Here is a 27,765-nt window from a genome sequence, read left to right as displayed (position 1 = left end):
CTAAAGCCTTACACAGAACTCTTTAGTCTTTACATGAAGATCCTTGGAGCTTTTTGGCTCTTAAAGGTTCACACACAGATCTCTCTAATATTGGCACAATCAGAGAGACAGAGTCTTACACAATCAGAACAGAGTCTTACACAGAACTCTTGAACATTTACACAGCTTTAAGCTTTCACATAGCCACAGATAGCTGACTTCAGCTTTGCATAGCTTTTACTTTAGCTTTGCACACACACACAAATCTCCCTGATCTCAACATAGATCAGAGGCCTTTCATAGGCCTTTCATAGGCTGAGAACACTTAGATATTTCTCTAACCTGTGCATACACCTAACAGTGCATACTAAAATAACTTTTCAGTTATTTTAGGAACTTTCCAGATCTCTCTGGTCCTGCTGTACTGGGGAGGTTCACGATTAGGTAAAGTATGCCTGCTTATTATTATGGTATTCTAGATACTTTGAATTAAGATACTATTAATTACATCAGATTTTATGTACTGAACTAACCATTTTTACAAGATTTCTGTAACCTTTATTCTGAAGAAAATATTATTACTGTTTTAAGGTTTGATACTCTCATATAGAGGCATAGAGATTGTTAAAGATTGCTTGCAACATGAACATGTTCAAGACTCATAGTGTCTGAACTTGTGTAACATTTTAAGACTATGCAACCATCTACATGCATATACTACATTATGTAAAATAAACTGTATTTATGTCCCTTTTCATAATTTATTGGCGCACTTCAAGAGAAAGCTTACTCCGGTAAGAAGCAGTTGAGTCCTGCTTATTAGGTGTCTATCTGAATAAGATAACATACTCCTTCTCAGGAAGGAGTCGATTCTAAGAGCATAGGCACTGAAACCCACTGACCTGCGACAACCTGTAGTATTATCCTTGCCATCAAGCAGCAGCTCTGACAGAGGTGGTATCTGTGCACATGCAGGCAACACTGGGGGGTTTTAAACCCCCCATTTACCCTCGTTTTCAGAATTTGCCACAACCCTGGAGGTCCCCCAGGTTTGCAAGAAAATGTCCTTAGTTTGTATGTGGCCCCAATCCACATATTTAAGTATCCGCTGCTGGGGCCATGCTAACTATCAGATATATTAAGACTATTTATAAAATATTTTTCTTCATAATTGGATTTACTCAGCTATTTCTTCATTTTGGAAACAGAAAGGAAGACTATCTTTTGTAAAATATATTACCAGGAGATAAATATCATACAATCTTTTATTAATTTTTTTCTTTGTATTTGTAGTCCGCTCTCCCCAGCAAGCCAGCTCAGGGCAGATATCGTTTTAAAAATCTCACAAACATATAATAGTAACAATAAAATGAAGCTTTAAAGCAATAATCAGAGATGGTGTGTAAATCCTGCTCTACTGTAAGGGCCCACACAGGCGGCTGCCTCTCTACCAAGCCATTTCAAAAACCTGAAGGGGGAGGGGTGGGGAGGCCAGTAAAGATGGTATCCGCGGCTGCCCTCAATTGTAGGCCTGATGGAAAAGCTTTGTCTTATAGGCCCTGCGGAACTCCCTTAGGTCCTGCAGGGCCCTGATGTTCCTTGGCATTCCACCAGGTATGTGTGACATGCTCAGGCAAGGGATGAAATTCAAGGACTAAGATCAGCTGGCATGTCTTGTTTGTTGGTAGGTAAAATCCAGGTTTTATTGCAGCAATCTGAAGGCTAAGCCAAAATCAAAATGAAAAAATAGTGATTTTTTGAAGACATTAGGAACATATTTATAGGCATGTACAAGAATGACAAGTAACTATATAAACAGTAAACAGAAAGTCGAAAATTTTAAAAATACACGCAAAACAGCCAAACTCAGTTATTGCTCCAACAATTCCAGTTTTCCAAAGGAGTTAAAACATAAACCACAAACCACAGGTATTTTACAGTGCAGTCCTAAGCAGAGTTACAGCCTTTTAACCTAATTGACTACCATAAAGTGTAACTCTGCTTAGGATTGCACTGTTTGTGAAACAAATTCTTGCATTATTTCCATTTGTATCTTTGGATATAAGCAGCATTTTAAAAACTGCAAACTGATGAGGCATTAAAATAGCAGAAAGGCAGCATCAAAAGCTATTTAGTTTGTTAATAGTTTGCGTCTCAGAGCTATGCATATTTACTCAGAATGAATATGGCTTTCTTCCAAGTAAGTGTGCTCAGGTTAGCAACCTTAACAGTGGGTCTCTTTGCAATTATGTCACAATCAATAATTATGTGTGTATTTGTAGACTTAACAACCTTAGCAACAACATGTTGTTTGGATTCATGTCTACTGAAATAAGATTATGAAGTAGTGGATTTAGAAATGCGTAGTACATCTGATGCAGAAGGAAGTATCTATCTCTGTCTAGAGAAATGGTATTATACTTGTCCCTGTGTTTCTGTGAATCCACTGTGTCTGTACACACCTGAGGCCTCTTGGTCTCTGCAGATACATTTTATCAGTCCCTACCACCAGCTACAGAAAGCTACAGAGCAATTCTAAATAAGTATTCTCAGAATCCTACTCCAGTCCATCCAATGGTGCTTACTCCAAGGTAAAAGTTCTTAGGTTTGCACTATTTTTTTTAAGTTAGGTGGCTCTAGGTCATCTAATAATTATTCCTTTGAACATATCTGAAGTGTATGAGCAATAACAGCAGGGACTCCACCTCCGTTTCTCAACTCTGGTAGAGTGAGATTAAAACAGTTCATGGAGGAAGGTAATCCTGAAACTCTCTCAAAGTCAATGCACAAATTGCAAAGAGGTTTTATTCCACATGCATTCCCTCACCCAGATGACCCAGGCTAGCCCACTCTCATCAGATCTTGGAAGCTAAGCAGGGTCAACCCTGGTTACTATTTGGATGGGAGACCATCAAGGAATTCCAGAGTTGCTATGCTGGGGAAGGCAATGGCAAACCACCTCTGTTACTCTTACCTTGAAAACCCTATGGGGTCACCATAAATCTGCGACTGGACAGCACTTTACACTCCCCCACCCAAGCATGAAAATACAGGAAACAAAGGAAAACACATAGTTACTAGATAACAAAATGTATAAGACTCTAGGCATCTCCTTAGAGATGGTTCATCTTTTACTCCCAACCTGCCCATGCATCTTGCCTTGGCAAAAGCATGTCACAGGCATGTACCTTCCTGGTCAATATTTAAAGGGTTTCCTCAGAAGCACAGAATTCCTTTTTGGACCTATCAGAAAGTGGGATGTCCACTCAAACTTCCTGCCAAAGAATTTAACCAATAGGCCCCAATGAATGATCCCACTTTTCCCTGCAGTTGGCAAGGTGCGCGCAAAAATGAGTTTCACCTGTAGTCACAGGTTGTCCGGACCAAGAGCGCCCCCTCCTGCCTGGCTCACCAAAACAGTTAGCACCACCCGCAGGTTATGCTAAGGTTCGGCCCTTGGTGCTTCGTCCAAGTACAAAATGAACCAGAGGCAAAGGCAAAAAGTAAATCTTTAGTTTATTGTGCACAATATTGCTAGCAAGACAAAGGTTGCCAATGCAGAGAGCATCGAATACAAGCAAAATGTCATCTATACACCTTTTGGGTGGTGTGTAGTAATACAACATTATGACATGTACGTGACATACAGCCGTTGCTTAATATAATAAAATGTACTAATGACACATTAGTTAGTATAATCAATATATTGGAATGTGGTCTGGGAATGCATTGACTGTTGCGGTCTCTTTGAAATGCATGGACACTCTTTGAAATCCCCACTTGTACTGATATGCATAGGTGTCAGATTGTCATCATTACTTCAGGGCATTCATTAACATACCCTTTGGATACCCACTGTACTAGCCTTGGGATGTTCTATAAACAATGGACATCAGATATCTCTGTTGATGCCTCAAATTCTCTAAATATAGCATAATATACTGTTCTTTATACACGCTCCCTTTGGCATTTTCTCAAGGAGCCTTTCCTGTCAGCATTCCTTTCCCACAACATTCCTTCCCAGTAGGGCAGAGTGTAATCATGGCATGGGTTAATACAAAATCTAATATAGAAAAGGATTAATTCAAAATCTAATATGGCGTGTCCCCTATCAAGATCATAGGGTATTTTTGCACACAGCCCTTGGCTCAGAGGAGAAAGTACTGGAAAGTTAGACTTGGGGAATTCTCCATTAACGCTTACCCCAAGAGTTGACTAGTCATTACGATAGAAAGCCAAGGTGTGATTGAAGGGCAAGGCCTGCTGAACAAAACCCAACATAGCTTCTGTAAAGGTAGGTCCTGTCTCCCTAACCTATTAGAGTTTTTTGAAAGTGTCAATAAGCATGTGGACAGGAATGAGCCTGTGGACATTGTGTATTTGCATTTCCAACAGACTTTTGACAAAGTCCCCCACCAAAGACTGCTAAGCAAAATTCAGTCATGAGATAAGAGGACAGGTCCTCTTATGGATTGAGAGCTGGCTGAAAAATAGGAAGCAGAGAGTAGGAATCAATGGTCAGTTCTCACAATGGAAGGATGGTACCTGTGGGGTCCCTCAGGGATCTGTGTTGGGACTGGTGCTTTTCAACCTGTTCATAAGTGTCCTGGAGTTGGGGTTGAACAGTGAAGTAGCCAATTTTTCAGATGACACCAAATTATTTAGAGTGGTTAAAACAAAATCGGACTGTGAAGAGCTCCAAAAGGATCTCTACAAACTGGAAGAACAGGCATTAAAATGGCAAATGAGATTCAATGTGAGCAAGTGTAAAGTGATGCATATTGGGGCAAAGAATCCCAGCTTTACATATACACTGATGGGATCTGTGCTGGCAGCGACACACCAAGAAAGGGATCTTGGGGTGGTAGTGGATCACTCGATGAAGATGTCAACCCAGTGTGCGGCTGCTATAAATAAATACATAAATTGTTTATTACGGTCCTTTGACCACATATGTGTGCGGCTGCTGTAAAAAAGGCAAATTCCATGCTGGCCATAATAAGACGAGGAATAGAGAATAAGATTGCTGATATCATACTGCCCTTGTACAAATCTATGGTGAGACCACACTTTGAATACTGTGTACAGTTCTGATCACCACACCTAAAAAAGGATATTACAGAGCTTGAGAAGGTGCAGAGAAGAGCAACCAAAATGATTAGGGGACTAGAACAACTGTCCTATGAGGAACTGTTAAAACACTTAGGGCTGTTTAGCTTGGAAAGAAGGTGGCTAAGGGGAGACATGATAGAGGTCTATAAAATTATGCATGGTTTGGAGAGAATGGACAGGGAGCAGCTTTTCTCCCTCTCTCATAATAGTAGAATGCAGGGTCATCTGCTGAAGCTGGAGGGCGAGAGATTCAAAACAGATTAAAGGAAGTATTTCTTCACACAACGCATAGTTAAATTGTGGAACTCCCTGCCCCAGGATGGCTACCAACTTGGAAGGCTTTAGGAGGGGAGTGGACATGTTCATGGAGGAGAGGGGTGTTCATGGCTCCTAGTTAAAATGGATACTAGTCATGATGCATACCTATTCTCTCCAGGATCAGAGGAGCATGCCGAATATATTGGGTGCTGTGGAACCCAGGCAGGATGGTGCTGCTGCAGTTGTCTTGTTTGGGGGCTTCCTAGAGGCACCTGATTGGCCACTGTGTGAACAGACTGCTGGACTTGATGGGCATTGGTCTGATCCAGCATGGCTTTTCTTATGTTCTTATCTATATGTAGATTCTTCTTTTTCTCCCCCACCCTGATGCTTATCTGCTTTCTCATCTCTTGTAATTAAATTTTGTGTTTCATTGCAAACTCAAAATAGGCAAGCTTGTTTCTTCTGAAAACAGAGGGTTTCCCCCCCCCCATAAGGTTCCTAAAGTTCTAAGAAATGGTTACTGTATTCTGCTTTAGAAGATGCTGGTCGCTGATCCCCAAGAAAGCCACCCTTACAGCTGCTTAAAACTTCTTTATTTCCCACAGCCTATGCTTACTTAACTGGAAGTGAGACTTTAGGAGGGTGGACATGTGAGGTAAGCATGACTCTGGAATCTTACATATGGGAGGGGAAAGTGGCTTTGGCAGCTGGCCAAAGCAACGGTTGGTGAATTGTTTTAAGTACCTCCTCCAATCTTTCAGTTCCTCTTCTAAGTTTCCCCTGACCAAAAGCATTTTACAATGGGGGAAGAAAAAGTTGGACTAGCATCATGTGCATGTGATGCAACATTTAGTGGGGCCCTTACTTAAGAGGAGACATTCCTATCATGCTTGCTTAACAGGAAACAAGTGCAAGGAACAGTAGGTGCTTGGCCCAAGCATGATGCACCATGGGTGTCTTTAAAAACTGACCTCACTAGGAAGACATGCTAGCAACTACATTTATAATTATTACAAACTGCCCCCCCACACAAAATTTGCATTTTAGCAAGAATGTGTAATCTCTTTTGTGAAGAACACTGACCAAACATATTATAAACAAACCTTTTATAAACCAATCATTTATTATTAAAACAAGCCTTTTAAAATAGTAGTATCAGTAGTAATCAGCCTAGTCTAGGACCTGCAAGGCTGTTCAAGGGGTTACACCAGTTCTTTCTAAGGACAAAAAAAGCAGGTAGCCATGTGCTGCTGTTTTGGTTGATCTCGGTAAAAGGTATTATTGCATGAGTTTTGTTTTTGGACTTCCAAGATGGTAGGCCAGCCTTTCTCTTGTCCATCTGAGTAATGTGAAAAGAGAGCCCTCTCAGTTTTCTAGGATTTGTGGCAGGACTTTTCTGCCTCAGGGGAAGGGGGTAGAATTGCCTTTCCCATCGTTTGAAAAGCTGGAGCTCACAGAGCTGCCACTGCTCCCAGTCACCTAACTAGAGATGTTCTGATTTGTTGCTTGAGTTGTCCAGATTGTGCTGGCGAGGGAGGAAGAGAAAGCGTAGCGGTCGAAAAACACTGAAAATCAACATTGGAGTCCTTGGGTTGCTAAAATTCGAGAACCAAATAACCTAGACCAGGGGTGTCAAGCGTATTTGTTTCAAGGGCCAGATATGACATAAATTTCACTTGGCCAGGCCAGGCCATGTGAACCATAAAAATTAATGCCAGGGACCGGAGAGACAAACTTTATAGAAGACACAGGCAAAACCAATAAATGATATTATTTTTTATTTAAAATACAAACAGGCTTAGAACAATAACACTCTTACAGTGTTTTTATTTAACAGTCTTTGTTAATTGACACCTTGGGACTGTGGGGGAGGACTGCCTTGCCTGGCGACCAGTGGACTCACCAGCCCAGATTGGTACTGGGAGGGTTGGCTACCTCAGCTGACTCACAAGATCTCAAGGGGAGGGATGTTTGACACCCCTGACCTAGACAACACACGTTGTAATCAGGTGGCTTGCAAAATGAAAACATCTTACTTGCTAAGAAATGCTTACAAAGTACCTACCTGATCGGTCTCCCTCAGGGCAGCCAAAGTGTGGACAAACTCCCCCAGTTTGGCTTCTTAAAGCTTATTTGCCCTCCATACAAAAAAGTAAATTTAAAGTTCAGCTTTGCAAAAGGAGTCAAAAGAATGTTGGACACTTTCCAAATAGTGGAACTGGAGACCAGCAAGCTTATTCAACTCTCAAATAATTACTTTCCCCCACCCCCACAAAGCAAAAGTTGGAACAAAAAGGATTAACTGTCTGCTACTAAATGAGCCTGTGTGACTGATGACCTCCCAGTTCACTAGCTGCTTTCTCCTCCACCTAGATGGAAATGGAAAACCACCCTCATCCCTATTTTCAAGCTCAAAAAAACACCTAGTTAGTTCTGTTTCTCCCCCCCCCCCCCACAGACACACACTGTTTCTGAAGATGCTTTGGTGAGGATGGATGCTGGAGTGAAGAGAATAGTCATGGGCCCAACAGAAGCGTGCTGGGCCCATAACCCAGAGATCGATGGATCGAAACTATCCTCTGCTAGTTTTGGGGGGAGAGGCCGTGGATCAGTGGTAGAGCCTCTGCTGGGCATGCAGAAGGTCCCAGGTTCAATCCCCGGCATCTCCAGTTAAAGCAGGGGTGGGGAACATCAGGCCCGGGGGCCGTTTAAGGCCTGCGAAATCATTTGGTCTGGCCCGTCATGGGTCCTGGCAGATCTCTAGCTCAGAAGGATCTAAGACTGGCGATCCGCCCCCCTCCCGTGGACAGGAATAGCCTCTATTCAAGGTGGATGGGAGTTTGTTTTGCTGAGAAAAGGAACCTTTTCCCCCATTGCAGAAGAGTCGTTAGCTATGGAGCTGCTAGGACCGCCCAAGAAACTGTATTAATCACATCACGATTAAATATCTAGTAACAGCGGCAAGAATAGTAATAGCGACAACGTGGAAATCTGATCTCACTTCTTCGAAGTGAGCTGTGGCTCACGAAAGCTCATACCCTGCCAGAAAATATTTTTGTTGGTCTTTAAGGTGCTCCTGGACTCTTGCCCATTTCTACTACTGCAGACAGACTAACACGGCGACCCACTGTGAATTATCTCCTTCAAAGGAGAACTTTCTAAAAAAAATAATGAAAAAAAAAAGGATTCTAACCACAGGTTCTGCACGTTCTGGTCAAAGAGCGAAATGGAACCAGCTCATCCCCGGTTTCACTTCCTTCTGAAGAAGTGAGCTGTGGCTCACGAAAGCTCACACCCTGCCAGGAAATATTTTTGTTGGTCTTGAAGGTGCTCCTGGACTCTTGCCCTTTTCTACTCCTGCAGACAGACTAACATGGCCACCCACTGTGAATGCACTTCCTTCTCGGTCTTGCTGGCGCTGACGGCAGAAGCAAGTTCAGGGCGGCGGCGGCGGGGGAGGGGGGAGCCTGACAGGGTCGAGGGCGCCGCGAGCGCGCGCCGCCAGCCCCCCAAACCGCGCAAGGGGCCGAGCCGAGCGCAGAGTTCGGCGGCGCCACTCAGCGCGGCCGTCGCAAACACGCCCCCGATCCTGAAGCTTTGTATGGAATTAGAAATTAAATGCAAAGGTGACCACACAGTTATCAAAAAGATAAGAGGAGGGAGAGGGGAAGTTAACGTAAAGATATGCATTAACTAGTTATACAGAATAGAGAAATCTTGTTTATATCATGTAATTCTCTTAACGAATGGTGGAAACTACTGTAATATAAAAAAACAATTAAAAAAATGTTATAAGAAACAAACAAACACGCCCCCGTTCCTGAAGTTTGGTATGGAATTAGAAATTAAATGCAAAGGTGACCATACAGTTATCAAAAAGACAGAGGAGGGAGAGGGGACGTTAACGTAAAGGTATGAATTAACTAGTTATACAGAATAGAGAAATATTGTTTATATCATGTAATTCTCTTAATGAGTGGTGGAAACTACTGTAATATAAAAAACAATTTAAAAAATGTTATTAAAAAAACAAACACGCCCCCGTTTCCCCCTCCCCCAGGCAAGGAAGCCATCCGTCGTCGCCACCCCCCCCCCAACCCCGCACAGGAGGGAGAGAGGGTGGGAGCCAGCTCCGCGCTTCTCGTGGCGGGCGGGAAGCTCTCCCGCCGGAGCTCTTTCGGTTCCTCCTTCTGGGAAGGGGCCGCCCCGCTCTTCCTTCCTCTCTCGGAGGCGCCCCTGGGCGCCCCTCCTCCCCCCCCACGTCATGGGGTCCCCTCCTCCGCAGCCGCCCCCTCCCCCCCAGACCTGCGAGGCAGAGCGCGGCGGCGCCGAGAAGGGAGCGGCGCAGGGCGGCGGGGGCCTGGCCCAGCCCTCCCCGGACATCTGGAGCCGCCCCCCTTGCCCCCGGCGGAGAGGTCCGCCGGCCCCTCGCGCCGCTGCCCTCGAGGGGGAGAAACTTGGTCCGCCCGCCGCCCTCCAGGCGGTGGCCCACAGAGCGCTTCGTGGATAAGTTGGGGGGTGGGGGGGGTAGGAAATCCCTCCGCCCCGGGGCCGCCCCCGCCGCTTGTTGTCCTGGGCTTGGGGTGGAGGGGGGTCGCTCGGCTGCAAGAGGAAGCCGCCAAAAGCGACGAGAGCCACGGGGCCGCGTGGGGAAGCGGGCGACCTGTCCCGGTCCCGGTCCCCGGCGGCGGGGCTGCACGCGGCTCGAGGACCGTAAGTACCGCGCAGAGCAAACGCGGAGTTGGACGGTCTCGTGCGCCGCGTGCCCGGGCCCGGCGGGGCGACTTGCGCTTTGGCACCTCTCCTAGGAGGAGCCGAGCCGTGGCGTCTCTCCAGTTTGGGACGGGGTAGGTAGGTGGGTGGATGATGAGTCCTCTCCCCCAAAGTGATGGTACTCGGCTCTTGAGCGCTTCCTGCGATGGCAGAGGATGCTGTTTGCCGGTGGGAAAGTTTTACTCCAGGCCGCACAACTTCTGCGTCACCCGTCCGTGCGCTGCACGAACATTATTCTCGCCCCGTGGTGGTGAGGTCGCTTGGGAGAAAGCCGTCCTGAGAAGCTTGGGCATTGTAGGTCGGAGGCAAGAGTTCTCATTTTCTCGGGGGGGGGGGTGGAGTCTCTGGCCATTGATGCAGGGGAGGTTTTTTGCCTTGGATTTTCCTCTCTCTGGATTCACGTTTTCCCCATCCGAATGATCAAAACTCTGCGTGAGGGCTTGTTGTTGGGTTTGGGGAATTTGGATGGGGGGAAATGTGCATCTAGAGAGTGGAAAATCCAAGGCAAAACCTCCCGTGCATAAATGGCCTCTGTCTTTTAAAAAACTACATGGTAGACGGACGATCCGCCTGAGCCGCACACGTGCATCTGCGTGCCGAGAGTAAAACTTTATGCATGGGAGGTTTTGCCTTGGATTTGCCACTCTGTAGATGCAGTTTTTCCCCATCCGAATTCTCAAAACGCAACAATAAGCCCCCGTGCAGAGTTTTGAGAATTTGGATGGGGTAAATGTGCATCTGGAGAGTGGCAAATTCAAGGCAAAACCTCCCATGCATAAATGTGTCGAGGTGTGTAAACTGCCTGCTTTGCCATAGACAAGCACAGCCCATGCTGATCTTGCTAATCTGCATAGGGCGTGAGGACAAATTGTGGGTATCACAGCAATTATGCTGATATATATAAAAGGACACATGAACTCTGGCTGCAATGTTATAAATATCCTGATTGCTGCTACAATACTGTTAGATGCAGATCTTTGGTAACTGGAGCAGTTTTCAGTAGAAAAGCTAGCCATCTGAATCCATATAAAAGAGGGACAAAATCAGCTACAAGGCTTTCAGTGCATAGGTTGTTCAATGGCTAAGTGTAAAAGGTAAAGGTCCCCTGTGCAAGCACCAGGTCATTACTGACCCATGGGGTGACATCACATCACAACGTTTAATAGGCATACTATGTTTACGGGGTGGTTTGCCAGTGCCTCCCCCAGTCATCTTCCCTTTACCTCCAGCAAGCTGGGTGGCTAAGTGACCATACTGTAAATTAGGACCTTCAGTCTCACCCCAAATCACCATTTGTGGTCTCTCCATCTGCACATGGAAATAATGCCAGTATTCCTTACAGAGTTGTTACACAGGAAGCCCTTTAAAACTTTTAAATGCTAAGTATTGCTGCAATTGTTAACATAGGTAGTTTGAATTTTGACATAATTGTAGAAAGAAAATGTTGTTTGCATGTGTTGGGACAAGGCTGCAGCTCTTTGTTTTTTCTAGGAGATCCAGTTTGGCTTGGTATCAAATCTTTCTATTGCCAGCAAATAATGCCTTAGAATATTTCTGAAATATACAAGTAAATCCACAAATATACAAGTAAATCCCACCCGTACATTAAAAACAATCAGCTAGATTTGTTTATCACCTCTGTAGTCTTTCACTGTGATCCCCAGTATGGTGGCCACAGGCACCATGGTGCCTCACTGGCACGTTATCTGGCACCCACTTGCTCCTCACTGGAGCAGAAGGGGTTTCAGAAGTGCCCAGGAGGTATCACCTGTGTCAGCAGGAACACCAATGTCGAATCATCCGTCTCCATTGTAGGATGCTTGGCTTGGAGCCTTCTAATGTTTTGATTTGGCCTCCTCGCCCTATATTAGCCATTTTGCAATTGGTCCAGTTCCCTGTGGTAGCCATTTTGTGGTGGGGCCTCCTGCCTATGGTAGCATTCTAAAAGCACCCACATGGTGAATAAGATTGATGACCACTGATGCTCATACTCATGATTTGAGATCAAAGCAACCTAAAAGCTATCAAAAAACTGAAAAGGGCAAAGGAAAAAAAATGAAACATGTTTTCTTGTTGTGTGATCCTGCCCCTTAACACTTGATAATCTGACTTTCAGGATTGCCTTAGCTTTTAGTAAGTTCTGATTTAATATAACCTTCATGGCAAAAGGGCGTTCATCCTTTCACTCCAAACAGTACTTGTCTGTCTCATGGCAGAAACATAAGAGTTCCTAGTTCTTTTTATACACTGACAGTTCATGCATACCAAGGGATAAACGTCTGGTCCAACGTCTCATTCAGTAAGGTAAACAAGGGTGTGAGCTAAAATATTAAACTGCTTCAAGTCATAAGGTGTCTTGATGTCAATGCTGGCGCAGAAAATTGCCTGAGAAGAAACGATACGCTTCAATATTGATTTGGCTAGTGAACTTACTTTCTGTGTTTGTAACTGGGAGGAATACCGGATCCAGTTTTGTATATTTTAGGAAGTGGAAGACACACTGAATACAATTCAGAGGAAAGGAGCAAAAAACAGGGTATTTTAGGGTTGAGAAAGGACAGCTGTTGTGTGAAGTATGTAAGGCTTGTCCTGAAAAATGGGAGATATATTGCTGGTAGATAAAAGGTGACGCAAGACACTTGCTACCTTGATAAGTTTGGAATTACTTTCTTGGATCCTTTTATAGAGAGGTGTGGTAAATACCTGGAGGACAGGGGTAAAAAGAGCCAACTCCTGTCTCTGTGCTAGTCCTTTAAGGGGTGTCTGCATTTAGGGGATGTGATTCTGATGTGTGTCAGCTAGGTTTGTGCAATGGAATGGGATTATGCCTTTCCCCAGGACACTTACCATTTAGCCTGGCTTAATGGGTTGGATTTTGGACCCTGGCCTCATTAGTTATTGGGCTGAGGTTGTCTTTCAGCTTAAATTCCCTGTCTGTAGCATGGAGATGTTACCTGTTTATAAAGTTGTGTTACCAGTTTGCTGGAGTACTTAATTGTAACCTGTCACCTCTAAAGGATGCATAACCTCTTTGTTAGAATACTATTCCTATATAGCCCTATATTTTAAAAACTGCAGACTTTGGTATCTTGATCCATATACTACGTCTATTTGACTGCTCTTCTAGTAACATAATAACCGAAGGCAATGATAAATGAGATAAATTAAGTTTTAGAACAGACTGTTAACTTGTATCAGTAGTAGAAGGGCGTAAATGTTCAGGGTTGCACTAAAAGTGAAATGAAATTTTACAGATATCTTAAACAACAAATGCAAACATACCAGCGATACTTAACTGGCCCCAGCAAACAGTGGTTTGTTCTGCAGGTTGCTGCTTGCAGAATAACTATTTGTTGAAGAGGTGCTGCAGGGTAGACTGGGCAGGGTGAAGAGATCAGTCTTAAAAGTGGAGGTGATAGAGTGTCTCTGGAATGCTAGTAGTCAACTACCATAAAAGGGCTGGCAACCATCTAGAAAGCTTCTAGGGCACGCTATAAGAGTAAAGTTCAGCCCCACATGGAAGGAGACAAACAGGGAAAGGACCGAGGAAACATTCAAATGCCACGACTCTTGCCTTACAAGGACCGTTGGCTTCTGGTTAGATTGGCCATCTAACCAAGTGTGCTTGCATAACTGTGAATCGGAATTTAGACATAAGATGCTTCAATCACCCCATCAGCAACATTTGGTTGAGGAAGCCAGGCCAGATCAAACTAAAAAATAATGAATGGTACTCAGACATAATCAAATCTCAGACAGCGCCCACTGAATTGGTTACATGTAGCATAAAGTCCTATATACTCTCAAATGGCAGAGCACTGATCAGGGATCCACCACTTTGTGCTGTCTTTACATGATATACGTCTGGAGAGTCTTATATCGAGCCAGACCACTGGTCCATCTAGCTCTATATTGTATGCACTACCTAGGGTTGCCAACTCTGGGAAATTCCTGGAGATTTGCAGGTGAAGTCTGGGGAGAGTGGGATTTGGAAAGGGGAAGGACCTCAGCCGGGTATAATGCCATAGAGTCAGCAGCCGTTTTCCCCAGGAGAACTGATCTCTGCTGTCTGGAGATCAGTTGTAATTCGTGGAGATCTCCAGGCCCCACCTGGAGGTTGGCAGCATTAGCTCTACCCTCAACATCAAGTTAATACCAATTTTATGAACATACAGCTGATGTAATAAAAATATACTGAAAAATACTTTGAGAAAGATCGCTGCTTAAGATCCTGCACTATGCAAGCAGAGCCAACAGTTTCCTGTTTGCACAGTTTTCTAGTTCTATAATCCTAGTCTAATGGCATTGTTTTTTATATTTTGTAATCTGCCTTTCTTTTACAGCAAGAAAGTTGGGCTATACATAAATAAAATCTGTGAGAAGGGAAAATTGAATTCGATACTTTCTGTTAATAATAAAAAGTGCCATATGCACCCATAAAACAACTGTACAAGTAATCTTCATCATTCAGTTCTATCCCTGCATCAGGCTGCATGGGCAGAGTATTATGTCTAGTGATAGGAAAACTCATTTATATTGTGTATATGCGCATTTCAGCAAGGTACCCTGCTCCAAATTAGGTAACTAATCATGCTGGCACAGTATTAAAATATTTTGACTTCTAATCGTGTTACTAAAAAGCCAGTAATTTACCAGGATTTATTTCTTGTTTTACTGGGAATTGTTTTATAGGATGAAATGCTTTCTCTCACTGTTAATTGGTTTTCTATCAGTAGGAGTGGTATAAATAGATGTTCCTATGCAAACTAGTTAGGTGAGAGAAAGAATGCTATTAAGAATCAAAGGAACAGGTGTGTATTCTTAAAATGACAGTTGATTTTGTCACTTGGCCAGCCAGTCTGTGACTTCATGTAATACCAGAGGCATTTATTGTTGCACTATAGGCCTGAACCATGTCTCAATTGACATAACACAGAGATGAGTATGAAATCTGAGGGCTTCTTATTTGCTGAAGTAGAATTCAGAGGAAGAATTAGTGTTTGTATCTATTTGAGAAAATAGCTCTCTGTGTGTGTGCATACACCAGCATGGTGTAGTGGTTAAGTGTGGCGGACTCTAATCTGGAGAACTAGGTTTGATTCCCCACTCCTCCACATGAAGCCTGCTAGGTAACCTTGGGCCAGTCACAGTTCTCTCAGAACTTTCTCAGCCCCACCTACCTCACAAGGTGGCTGTTGTGCGGAGAGGAAGGTAATGTGATTAAAAGCTGCTTTGATACTCCTTAAGGTAGAGAAAAGCAGGGTATAAAAACTTACTCTTCTTCTATATTAAATTAGCCCTTCTTTCTTCGACCTTTGCAGAAAGAAGTGCACTTCCTTCTTCATCACTTAAAGATGGCTGCATACTTAACTGAAATTTAATAAACCAGAAATGCATGGAATTGGAGCAACGTTATTACAAATATCCTAAAGATGGAGAAGAACTGTTCAGAAAGTAACCAGGTGGTTTATGTGATGACTGCAAACCCTTTTATACTTAGTTAGAAAGGAAAAGCAGTAAAGAGACATCTAAAAGGTAGGTCTGAAAACTTTGTGATTCTGAATTGCTAGTAGCTTTGTGGTTTTTTGTACTGTGCACATTATGACTGGGATACCTACAGTGCAGAGTTACCCCAATCTAAGCCCATTGATTTCAATAGAGTAATTATGCACAGGGTTGAATTGTTAGACATATTAATAGGAAAAAGGAACAAAAGAGATACATTTCTTATAAGAATCCTTGTGGAAAGAAAAATGCACTCCAGAATGTTATGGAAATAATACGTTGCTCATTACTAGTTTGATCACCAATAGAATCCTATAAGTACATCTGATGTTCTTCCAGCAACATTCCACATGTATGATCTAGTGCGCTGAATGTAACGGTAGAATATTGCAAAAAATACATTAGAAATAGCCTGACTAGAACAAAAGTTCAAGTTAAAGAATATAGGTGTGAACTGCAGGCAGCATACAGGAAACAATTGTGCATGTATTGTAGAAAGGCTGTAACTTAGAAGAAGAAACCACAGGGAGACAAAGAAGTGACTTTTGTTAGAGTATAAGAGATTTTAGCTACATTTGTGATTAGCTTTGGTGTGTTAAAAGGCAAAGGACATCAAGGTTAATCCACATACTAGCAGATGGGAGGGGGAGAGACATGCACAAACCCCACAAAAGAAAGCTCTTTAGCAAAAATTAAACAATTATTTTTCTTCTTAGAAGGCTATGTTAACTTCAAAGACAATAACAATGCAGTCCTGTGCAGTTACTCTACTCTTGAAATTAATGTTTTTAGACTGGAATAATTATGTGTGACATTGTATCATGAGAGTTTAAAAATAGGCAAAGACCAAGGCAAGCGCTTTCTTTAAACATAAAATGATGTATAGTAGGATGCCTTTCAGATTCAGAGTTTCTGAAATGCAGTATCTAAGGAGAGCTGATAGTTCATTGCCTTTTACAGAATCTGCAAAATAGCACCATAAAAAACCCTGATAGGCAATGTACAAAACCAAGTGGCTCCAGGTTTTACTTATAAATTGCTATTTTGAGAAGAGAACATTTTGGGCAAACTGAGGGAAGCCTGAGCTGAACACTGAGTTTGGCTCTTAACAATTTGGGAAAGGCCCGAGGAAGGAACATGGAGTGCAGCGTCCCAGCAGTTCAACAAGCATTGTGTATTGACAGGCCTATGGACTCACTACCGGCAACAGGACTTGTTCCAACAGGAACAAACCAATTTGGGCTGACTCACAGGTGTTTGGAAACAACAAGAAGGGATGATAATTGGTTAACCCTTTGGAGTTAAAATTGAGGGAGTAGCAATTAGGGGCAGAAGGTAGCCACATGTTGTCATTCAGTTAGGTAAGACGTGTGTGCATCAATATGGTGAGAATTCTCTGTTATGCATTCATCACTGCCAGGAATATGAAAGCATGTGTACTGGCAACAGAACATCCACACAGGAGTTCTCTGTGTGCTTTCCTCCAGCAGGTACCATTTTCCTTGCAAATTTTCCGTGCCACTGGGGGGCTTTTAAAGCACAAACACTAATTGTAGCAAATATTTATTTATTTATTTATTTTTACCAAAGTCCTCTGGTGGTGTGGCAGGGAAAATAGTGCAAGGAGGCTGGTAACAGGAAAATAGCACCATTGTGCCATTTGACAGGTCACACCTTCCTATCCAGGTGGTGTGATGATGCGTTTGGATAATGCAGTTCCCAAAAAGGTCTTAGCAAAGCAAGATTGGGAAAGAGCATACCAAGGACAGGGAAAGGATGATTGGAGCACAATGTCATGTGAACCCCCCCTCCCCCACACAGTACCTCCAGTTTGGAAGCCAAAGTGGAGAAAAATCTCTGTGTGGAAGCAGCCAGTGTCAGGGCACACTTAAATCAGGCTTAACTGTTACGTGAACATAAGAAAAGCCATGCTGGATCAGACCAAGGCCCATCAAGTCCAGCAGTCTGTTCACACAATGGCCAACCAGGTACCTCTAGGAAGCCCACAAACAGGTTATGGCTGTCAAATGGCAGGCAGTTTCCTGGTCACAGTACTGTGACAACTCTAGAATTCTCCCACCACCTTTCCAGACACCCTAGATGGGTGGAGGGGAGAGTATATGTTCTGTACAATTTGTGAACAGATATATAATAACCAGGCCAAATGCTAGGTTCCCTCAAATCTCAAGTAATCCATTACAAACTCCTACCAACAAACCAGCACATTGGAAGCATTTTTTGTAATGCATTTCTTCTATAATGGAAAAAAACCTGAGGAACAGCAAAGCAGAAAATAGGTAATCATTAAGGATAATTGGCCAATGATATGGTTAGTCGTAATTTAGATCCAGGATGGCTGGATTTTCCTGTTTGGATAGTCACCCCTAAGAACCAGTGCTTAGATCTTGAAAGGGCTAAAAATGATTCATAGGCAACTGAGAGCTTGCGTGCAAGAGACAACAATCCTAACGTGACAGAAGTGGGCTTTGATTAGGATATAAACAATTATAATTCAGCAAGGATTTGGAGACCCTCTTGATCTTTCCTACACAAACACACAGAGGAAATGCATTTTTTAAAATAGCGTGGAGCACAGAGGGCATCAAGAAACCAACACAGGTACACACATAATCACTTTTGACATGGGCCATGTGAAATGCCCAATGGATTGGCTCCTGTCTTTGTGGACATTGCATACTTCCTTGTCCATAAATAAGGATGTTAATTCTAGTACATTTATACAGATAGGGTGTACTGATGAAAGACATTTAGATATGTATGTTTGGAAGCACATGTGCGCATACATTAAAAATGTGCCCAAAATGTCTTTCTTAATCTGAAGGAAAGAAATTGGAAGAAACATTGCCTGGTACCAGATGGGATATTTAAAGAGCTGTGACTCAGCTGAGGTAATACTGTGATTAAAATGTCATTTAGCACCTCTCGTCCAGAAAAATAACTAAGGTGCAAATGCCTGTTTACAATATGCAGTGCTTCTGATAATTCCATGGAAAAAAATGTAGCAGGTTGAAAAAAATGTAGCAGAGGATGAGAATCTACTTGGCCTGGTAGAGAAAACTGGATGCAAATTGGAGTAACCAAAACACATTGCCATTGAACTCTCTGTAATAATTACCCCTCTTATAGCATTATTCTGAGCTAAAACCTAAAACTAACTAAAATATCAAGCATATTTTATGCATTATATTATTAGATTTTTTATCCCTTCCTTCATTCAGGGTTTGCAGGGTGACATATGTGGGTGCCTCCCATTTATCCTCACAACAACAACCCTGTGAGGTAGATTAGGCTAATAAATAGCCCAACATTATCCAGAGAACTTTGTGACTGAGTAAGAAGTTGAACTGAAGTATCCCCAATGTTAGTATGACGCTAGGAGCACTGTAGAGAGCAAGTTTGGTGTCATGGTTTGAACCCCCACTTTGTCATGAAAGCTTGCTGGGTGACTTTGGGCCAGTCTCACACATTCAGTCTAGCCTACCTCAAAGGATTGTTGTAAGGATAAAATGGAGGAGAATAGAATTATGTAAGGTTCTTTGGGTCCCATGGAGGAGAGAGGCAGGGTATAAAAGAAGTAAATAGCACTGTGGCTACCAGTTTATAACATAAATAGGGCTTTTTTTGGCTTTAGAAACTGAAATACCGCATTTTCCACCTGACTACAATTTTAGAAGCTGTGAACTCATCCGAATGTCTGTCTGGTTATAAGTGAAAACCTGCTGCATTGGTTTGAAGTAACCTAATGTGGTTAGAGTGGAGATGCACCTTTTCCTTGTGCTCAGTAGGCTGTACAAAACATTACCTACCCAGCCCAATGTGACTTCCAGCACTTGGAAAGGAGATTAGTACACTGGTTGCTGCAGATGTATATCACAGCCCTGAAATATACAGTGGATACGGTGTCCTTTGTCTGTATGACAGCCTGTTATTACTGGCGCTTAGAAACTAACATAAGCTAAACAGGGATTTGCTGTCTGTAGTCCCCCAGGTACCAATCTGTGGGCACATGCAATGCAACACAAATAGGAGGGAATAGGTAGGCCTCCTACCTTTTATAGTTATGGCATGGTGAGAGTCAATACTACAGTTACCTGGTATGATTTTTCCATCCACTGCTTTCTGTTTAGTTTTTGTGTTCTCTTGCCAAACTAATTTGACAGCCATCTTGGTTACTTCAAGGGTGGCATGATTTAAATTATAGCTTTGAATGATGCTTCGACATAAAATGTAGTTTAAAAATCTGACCACACAGAATTAAGTAAAAAATTGAATTTCTGCCACAGAACTAATGGAACAACACTCCCTTTTGGAAAAGTGCCCAGGCCTAACAGTGATTTGACTATCCCTAGCAAATGATGCACTGAACGTTCTTGCTGTCATTAACAGGTTGTTTGTGCTGCTGAGCTCTTGGCCTTGTGGGCTTCTCTATATCCATCCAGATTTCACCTATCCCTCTTCCAGCGTGGTGTAGTAGTTAAGAGCGGTGGTTTGGAGCGGTGGAGTCTGATCTGGAGAACCGGGTTTGATTCCCCACTCCTCCTCATGAGTGGTGGAGGCTAATCTGGTGAACTGGATTAGTTTCCCCACTCCTACACACGAAGCCAGCTGGGTGACCTTGAGCAAGTTACAGCTCTGTTAGAGTTCTCTCAGCCCCACCTACCTCACAGGGTGTCTATTGTAGGGAGGGGAAGGGAAGGTGATTGTATGCCAGTTTGAGTCTCCCTTAAATGGTAGAGAAAGTCGGCATATAAAAACCAACTCTTCTTCTTCTTCCTAGTAACCCTCCTCTCTTCTCTCTCAATCTATGCCTCACCCCCTCAGTATCAGTAGATCATATGCCACTCTGCTTCCACATATAACTGCTCTAGAAATGTTTCTTGAACTGTATATTAGGGGAACTGAAGTTTTATAAGACGTGATAAGGATTCATAGTCCTTCCTTGAAGACCTTTATGGTTTTTGCTATTCCAAAACATTTCATATTCAGAACTGTGGAATGTTAGGTTATGCACAATGTGATTATTTTCCATCCTTATTTAAAACTGGAGTTCCAAAGCAAAAATGACATAAGTTTCATTTTTGTTCTTATGTGAACAATTATTGTGTAGAAAATCCTTAACATATGACAAGGGTATGAGTCAGGACTGGGACATTTGCAGTGCAACCCTAAGCAAAGTTGCATTCTGCTAAGCCAACTGGCACCAGTGGGCTTAGAAGGGTGTAACTCTGAGTAGGATTGCACTGTTGGCATAGCATGGGTAGAATTGTGGCAGATCATGGAAAATCTGCCAGAACCATATGCATTTTATTCAGCATGAGTTGTCACGATAGTAGTTCGTAGTATGACTCACAAGTACTATAATGATCCTGATTTTGCCATCAGTTATGTAACATAAATGGGGGGGAGTGAAAAGCACTTCAACAGATGTCCTTTTGTTTTGGTATCCACCAATAAAAAGTTGGGGAGGGGGAGTGAGACAGAAATGTATGGGGAAAGAAGGAAGACAGGATAATGGAAAGACAAGCTATCAATGGTTCTATTGCTTTCACTTTGATGTGTGTACAGGTGCACACGTTACTTGACCATTCTAGAAGGTTTAACCCCCCTTTGTATTTTGGAGCTCTTTCTGACCAATTGGGGTCCCCTCAAGTTTGTAGAAACATCTCTCCTTCTGGACCGAGCACCTTTGTGCAGATGTTTTGATCCACACTCTGGGGTCAAGTTCAGAATTGAATATATGGTGAAGCACCGTGCTAGGTCAGCTTTCTGCTTCTCTTCTGCCTGCATAAGTTTATCTATGTTAGAAGGCCAAACCAGGTGTGAAAGTGGGATATTTGTGAATGTATCACAGCACTTTTCAGAGGAAAATAACCTTGTTGGGTTTGGGGTTCGGTATGGCTTCGGGGTCTGGTATGGAGGTTTTAATTTCCCGGCAGTTTTTCATTTATTTAAACCTGACCCCCTTCTCTCTAGCTTTTATTAGCCCTAGAAGAAGAAAAAGAGGAACCCTCTCTCTTCCTACTTTTTTCATTCCAGACTAGTAAAAAGCTAGAGTTATTTTTGAATGGTGAAATTATGTTGGAGGAATAAAGATCAAACACCCACTTTCCCTACATCATGGCCCTGATCTGAATCACTCCCCATATGATGACTACAATTCACAGATCGCCCAGTGTCTTGTCTGGTTTGACCCCTAAGTCCAACAGCTATTCTACAATAGTTCAAAAATTATCCTTTTAATCTGCTAAGATGTTCTTCAGTCTGTTCAAGTTCAAACCTCAGCTCTTAACTTGTTCTGCATAGTGAAGATGGTTCAATCCTCTCTCTGTATATAGTTTTTGCTGAACAAAGCATCACTCTGCCAGTTTTCATGTCTGTCCTATACTCTGCTGACGGTGTGTTTCTGAACTGTTTGTTTCAACAAAATATGTGAACAGCTAGTTTAGCTGGCTGCTATATCCCTCACTAGTGATTTCATGCCCAGGTGCCTGAATTGAGAGAACTTTTCCTTCTCTCTCTCTGTCTCCTTCCTCATAAGAATGTAAGAGACTGTGTTGTGTAAAGCATTCTAAGGCAGATTGTTCGGAGTTGTGGGTTCTTTCTCTACTTTAGTCTACAAATTACGTTTTTTAAAAGATTTGTTAGCACAATTTGATTTAGTTGATACTCAAGAGCCCATCTCTTTGTTCCCACAAGGCATCTACCTAGAGCTTTATGCTTTGCTGGTTTCTAACAAACCTGTAGCAAAAAAATAGCAAATAGTCTCTTAGTATAGGTAATTCTACACCAGTAGTCTTCAGTTTTTTTCAGAAACAAGCCCATCTTTAACTCTAACCTGCAACATGGAACCCATTTCTATTATTTTTGCTTATTGTCTTTGCTCTAAGGTTATCAGGGTGAAAGAAGATTATGTTTTTTAAAACTTGAGTGGAAAGGGGAATTCTGGCAGATGTAGCTTATCTTGCAGGGGTGTGAGAAATTGTACTGGCTGACATTGCCCAATCTTCCTCACTCAGCACAGCTGCCAAATTGTCAGGCCCTTCTCTAGTTCAAAATTACTACAGCAATGAGGATGGTTGATATGCTGTCTCATTCACTTTATGAAGCTAACTCATGGGTGAGTGGAGAAATAGTAGAAAATTGCACTTTTCTGCGATCACTGTTTTGGATATGCCATCTTTGTTATATGTGAAAGTTTAAAAGAATTGCTTTTAATGTGTAATTCCTTGGCAATATCCTTTTTTTTATCCATCCACAGAATGAAGAGATGTAAGTGGTCCTACAGATACCCAACACAACAAAGTTTCTTGATCTTGGTTTTAACAGTATGGCTACTTTCACTACTGAAACTTCTCAGAGTCGAGCAACTGTTGTTCCCTCACAAGGGTATTTATTTTGTAGAGCCGTTTCTGAGCACCTCGTCATTTCTGAAGAGCAAGAACTCCCATCTCAAAAGTCACATGCAGTATGAAATTAACTGTTCCTCCATTTACAATCAGGAGCCTGTAGAGATTGGCAGGTCTTTAGAAATTCAGAGAAAAGAGATTATCGATTTAGATGATGATGATGTTGTAGCAATGACTAGTGACTGTCATGTATACCGTAAAATTAGAGAATATCACCTGAAGCCTGTTTCTCTGGAAGAGGAAAAATTCCCTTTAGCCTATTCTTTGGTGGTTCACAAAGATGCCATGATGGTTGAGAGGCTCATCCATACAATATACAGCAGTCAGAATGTTTACTGTATTCATTATGACCAAAAGTCATCTAGCACTTTCAAACATGCTTTGGACAATCTAGCCAAATGCTTTTCCAACATTTTCATAGCATCCAAATTGGAGGTGGTAGAATATGCCCATATTTCAAGGCTTCAGGCAGATTTAAATTGTTTGTCTGATCTATTTAAGTCTTTTGTTCCATGGAAGTATGTAATCAATTTATGTGGCCAAGACTTCCCTTTACGGTCAAACTTTGAGCTGGTAAATGAACTTAAGAAATTAAATGGAGGAAATATGTTGGAGACAGTCAAGCCAAGCAGCAACAAAAGGGAACGATTTATTTATCGCTATGAACTTCAGAAAATGCCTTATGAATACACAAAAATGCCTATAAAAACTAGTATATCTAAGGACCCACCACCCCACAATATTGAGGTTTTTGTAGGCAGTGCTTATTTTGTTTTATGTCGGGAGTTCGTACAGTTCGTTCTTGAAAGTTCCATCGTTCAAGATTTTTTTGAATGGTCAAAGGACACTTACTCTCCTGATGAACATTTTTGGGCAACCCTTGTTCGTGTACCTGGAACACCTGGAGAGGTTTCAAGAGCAGTTCCGGATATCACAGATCTTCAGAGCAAAACACGTTTGGTAAAATGGAACTACCTTGAAAATCACCTGTATCCTCCTTGCACTGGTACACATCTTCGTAGTGTGTGCATTTATGGAGCTGCAGAACTGAGATGGCTCATCAGCTACGGGCATTGGTTTGCCAATAAATTTGACTCCAAAGTAGATCCTGTTTTAATAAAATGTTTGGCAGAAAAACTTGCAGAAAGGCAGAAAGAATGGGTTAGTTTGACTTCAGAAAATCTTTTTCTACACAGGACAGATGTTTCAACAGTACCACCCACCCATGATCAGTCCTTGAAAAAGAATAGTTGAGACACATTGCTCATCATGCTTCTCATATCTACCTTGGTGGGATTCAGTTGCCTTTCTACTTGTGTAACTAAAGAGAAGGTGTATGAGATGAGCTGCTTAGAGCCCATGGAGCAGATGTTGGAGCGGGGAAAACTAGAGGAAATTGTGAGATTCCCCCATCCTCAGTAATGAAAAGTTAGTAATAGAGTGTTTCAGTTGGTATTTACCCAGTGATTCTAGTCTTCCTCAACTTCTTTTAAACTTGCTCTAACTTCTAACCCTCTCCAAACAACATTGGTAAATTCCTGCAAAGATTTGTGAAATGGGAGGCTCATCCTGGCATTCCAGGAAATTATCAGCATATCTTTCCCACCCACCCCAATGCACAGAAAACAATAATTAAAACAACATAGTATTCCCCCCCCCCAAAAAAAAAGTTAAGTTGAGATGATGTGGTAGAGAAGAAATCACACCCACAAATCTAATGAGGATTAGGTAATGTTCTCTGCTAAGGGCATCCCTGGAAATTTGAATCCTCTTTCTATGTATCCCATTAGCGTGACCGCCTTCACAGTTTGAGAAGTGACAAATTATTGTATGTTGTTCATGGTGGTCTGTTTCCTAAGTCTGTGGGATAGCTTTGGAATAGAGTTTCTAGTGTTTAGATTCCTTCTGTGTCCAAGGCAGAATAAACTTGCAGCAGATATTTCAGTTGTAGTCCTGTTGTGAGCCCTGTGGTGCATAGAGACGATATGAGCTTTCTCTGTACTGTATGATTCCCACCTAGGGCTTGTACAGATTTTTCATTATTTTTAAGATTACATTGTGCTTGTAATGGTTCAGTTGGATGAGATATAGATATCTTCCCTCCAGGTTGTGCCACCATTACAAGGAATCCACTGCTGCGATTTGGCATTGCATCATTCTGTTTCCCTACTGATACCACCATTGCTATGTGTGAGATGCTTTACAATGATGAAGGACACTTGGACAGTACATTGGAAATTACTGATGACAAGGCATACAGTTTCCCCCAAGCCTTCAATCCTTTTAGTTCTTTCTAGGCTGATTGCTGCACTGCTATTTCTCGTGTAGCATTTTTAAAGGGGGAAAGGTCGTAAACCTGATCATGGCTTCCTTCATCCATGCAGCAATGCCCTAATTATTATAGAACACTTTGGCCATTTATACATGGCTGTTTCTTCGTGGCAACCCCACCGACTACCTCGGGGCTTTGCTTGCATTTTCCCACCGTCAGAGGTCGCCTTGCTCTCCCCACGTGTTTTGCCTGCATTTTCTGGATTGGTGTTTAGCCAGTATCCAGAAAATGCAGGCAAAATGCGTGGAAATGCATGCAGAGAGCGAGGCGACCTCTGACGGTCGGAAAATGCAAGCATGATCAAAGCCCTGAAGCCGTCAGTGGGGTAACCGTGAGGAAACAGCCATGCCTAAATGGCCATTCCGTTCTGTTTCATTGATGGGTATGCATCCCCTCTTCATTTTCAATCTCTTACCTTTCCTCCAAATAGCTTGTTTCTCATCATTAGCAAAGCTGTTACAGTGGAGGTACAGGATCGGGGCTTGAGGAAATATAACACAGTGGGTGATGTCAGTTCCATTGCTTATATATATATATATATATATATATATATATATATATATATATATATATATATATATATATATATATATATAACATGTACATTCATTTATTTATAAACACTTTATTTGGAGGAGGTGAGGAAAGGTTATAGGACTGAATGCCTTTAAAGTCCTTTTACCTTAGAAATGTTTGTACAAATTATAGTCCCTCAAGATCAAAAATGTAGTGAAGGAATATCCTACCTAAGTGAATAACACTGAGGTAGGTATTGGGAATTAACTTTCTTCCTTTAAGGTAAAACCTAGCTGTGCCTTGTTTTTACTATAGTTTTACCTCAGGAACATAGTTTGGAAGGCTTAAATAAATTGAAATCATGGAAAGCTTTCATAATGATGAGCGCTTAGTCTACTACCTCGAGAAATATATGGAGGATCTATACAAATCCAGGACTGTTGAAAAGTCTGAAAGAGAATAATTACTTTAGGCCAAAACTAGTTAACATGATGCCATTCAGGAGCCAATGTTCCAGTAGTCAGCCAAGTTGGCAACTGGATGATTGTTGGCAGTTGCTCTTAAAAATGGTGGAATGATTCCCCAGCCCTTACCCAATCTTTGTTTTGTACGTAATTGCCTCTTAGTTATTGAATATATGGCATTAAAACTGCCCCGTGTCAAATTCAGCTGCTATTTTCGACATGTGACAGTCCCATATATTGAAACACTGGCATCTTTTTCTTGTAAATCAGTGGAATACACAGAATTTTATCGTTGAACTAGGGGCCCTTTGGGGGGGAAATGTATAATGTAAAAATGCTTCAAATGTTTTATAACACATGATAAACCTTTGTCTACAATTTTTAAATAGAGTCCTAAATTATTCTGTTTCCTGTCTGGAAGAATATAGCAGTTGTTATAATGTAATCAAGCATAATATTGCCATTTAAAAAACCTGAAAGAGACAGAAATATAGAGACGGGACACAGTTGTGTCCTTAAACAGTGAAAGATCTGGGGCTCCAGACTATGTACAATGTAATTTGCTGAGTAATGTGAGTTCTGCTGCTGAGGCGTAGGTATTCTTCATGTAACTACTGAATTGTTTGGAGGAAACTCATGCCAGCAATTGATCTACATGGCTTGGCCAGTGCACACAATTAGCTTACCGTACCATCTGGAGCAGCAGCTACATGGGTTCAGTTTCAAGCAGCCTGCTCCTTGTTTTGCTTGTGAACCAGGTTTTAATGTTAAGCTAAATTTACTTTTAAAGCAGAAAACTGTGTAGTGTGGCAGAGTGCATACACACGATACCACTTGAGTAGGAATTACTGTGTTGATCATGGTCATGCTGCTTTTACCTTCCTCTGCTGTGCAGAGAGGCGGGGCAAGTAGTGTGCCTGCAACCCACACCATTGTTGCTGATGTGTTCCTTTTCTTACACGCAAGGAGTTTGGGATGTGAGCTAGTGTTTAAGCAAGTGACGTCCCAGCTGTGTTCTGAAGGAGTACAATCTCAGAAGGGCTGTGCCATATGATTTTTTCCAAACACGCAGCTCAGCCTTTTGAAAGCTGAGACTCTGGGTAAAGTAGTTCTATATATTAGCAGTCTTCTCTTTGCGTAACAAGACCTTCAATTACAGAGCAAACCTGGAGTGGTGCTAGTCACAAAAAGAGCTCCAAAGTCCTATGTTGTTTAATATCCTAATTCATTTTTGAAGTCTTGTTTATGAACTCTCCCAAGAGGCTTAAATGACCTTTGTAGGTGAATTAGGCCCTTTGTTCCAGGTTCTCAGAGCCGGCAGCCCACCAAAACAGACGCAGAAAGAGAAGTCCTATTAGCAGTCCTACTAGAGGTCAGGCTGTTTAGCAGGGGGCTA

General features: G+C 42.3%; 1 protein-coding gene across 1 annotated transcript; it reads left to right on the top strand.

The window, feature by feature from the left end:
* The first annotated feature begins 15,602 nt into the window (after nt 1-15,602).
* Nucleotides 15,603-24,311, top strand: GCNT4 (glucosaminyl (N-acetyl) transferase 4). Its single transcript, XM_056848414.1, has 2 exons — nt 15,603-15,660; nt 22,910-24,311. The coding sequence occupies exon 2, from the start codon at nt 22,911-22,913 to the stop codon at nt 24,309-24,311; it is 1,401 nt and encodes a 466-aa protein (XP_056704392.1). The 5' UTR covers nt 15,603-15,660; nt 22,910.
* Nucleotides 24,312-27,765: the final 3,454 nt, after the last annotated feature.

The sequence above is a fragment of the Euleptes europaea genome, chromosome 4, assembly GCF_029931775.1.
Source record: "Euleptes europaea isolate rEulEur1 chromosome 4, rEulEur1.hap1, whole genome shotgun sequence".
Taxonomy (NCBI): domain Eukaryota; kingdom Metazoa; phylum Chordata; class Lepidosauria; order Squamata; family Sphaerodactylidae; genus Euleptes; species Euleptes europaea.
The sequence above is the reverse complement of the archived record's forward strand: the minus strand, read 5'-3'. Positions and strand labels throughout refer to the sequence as shown.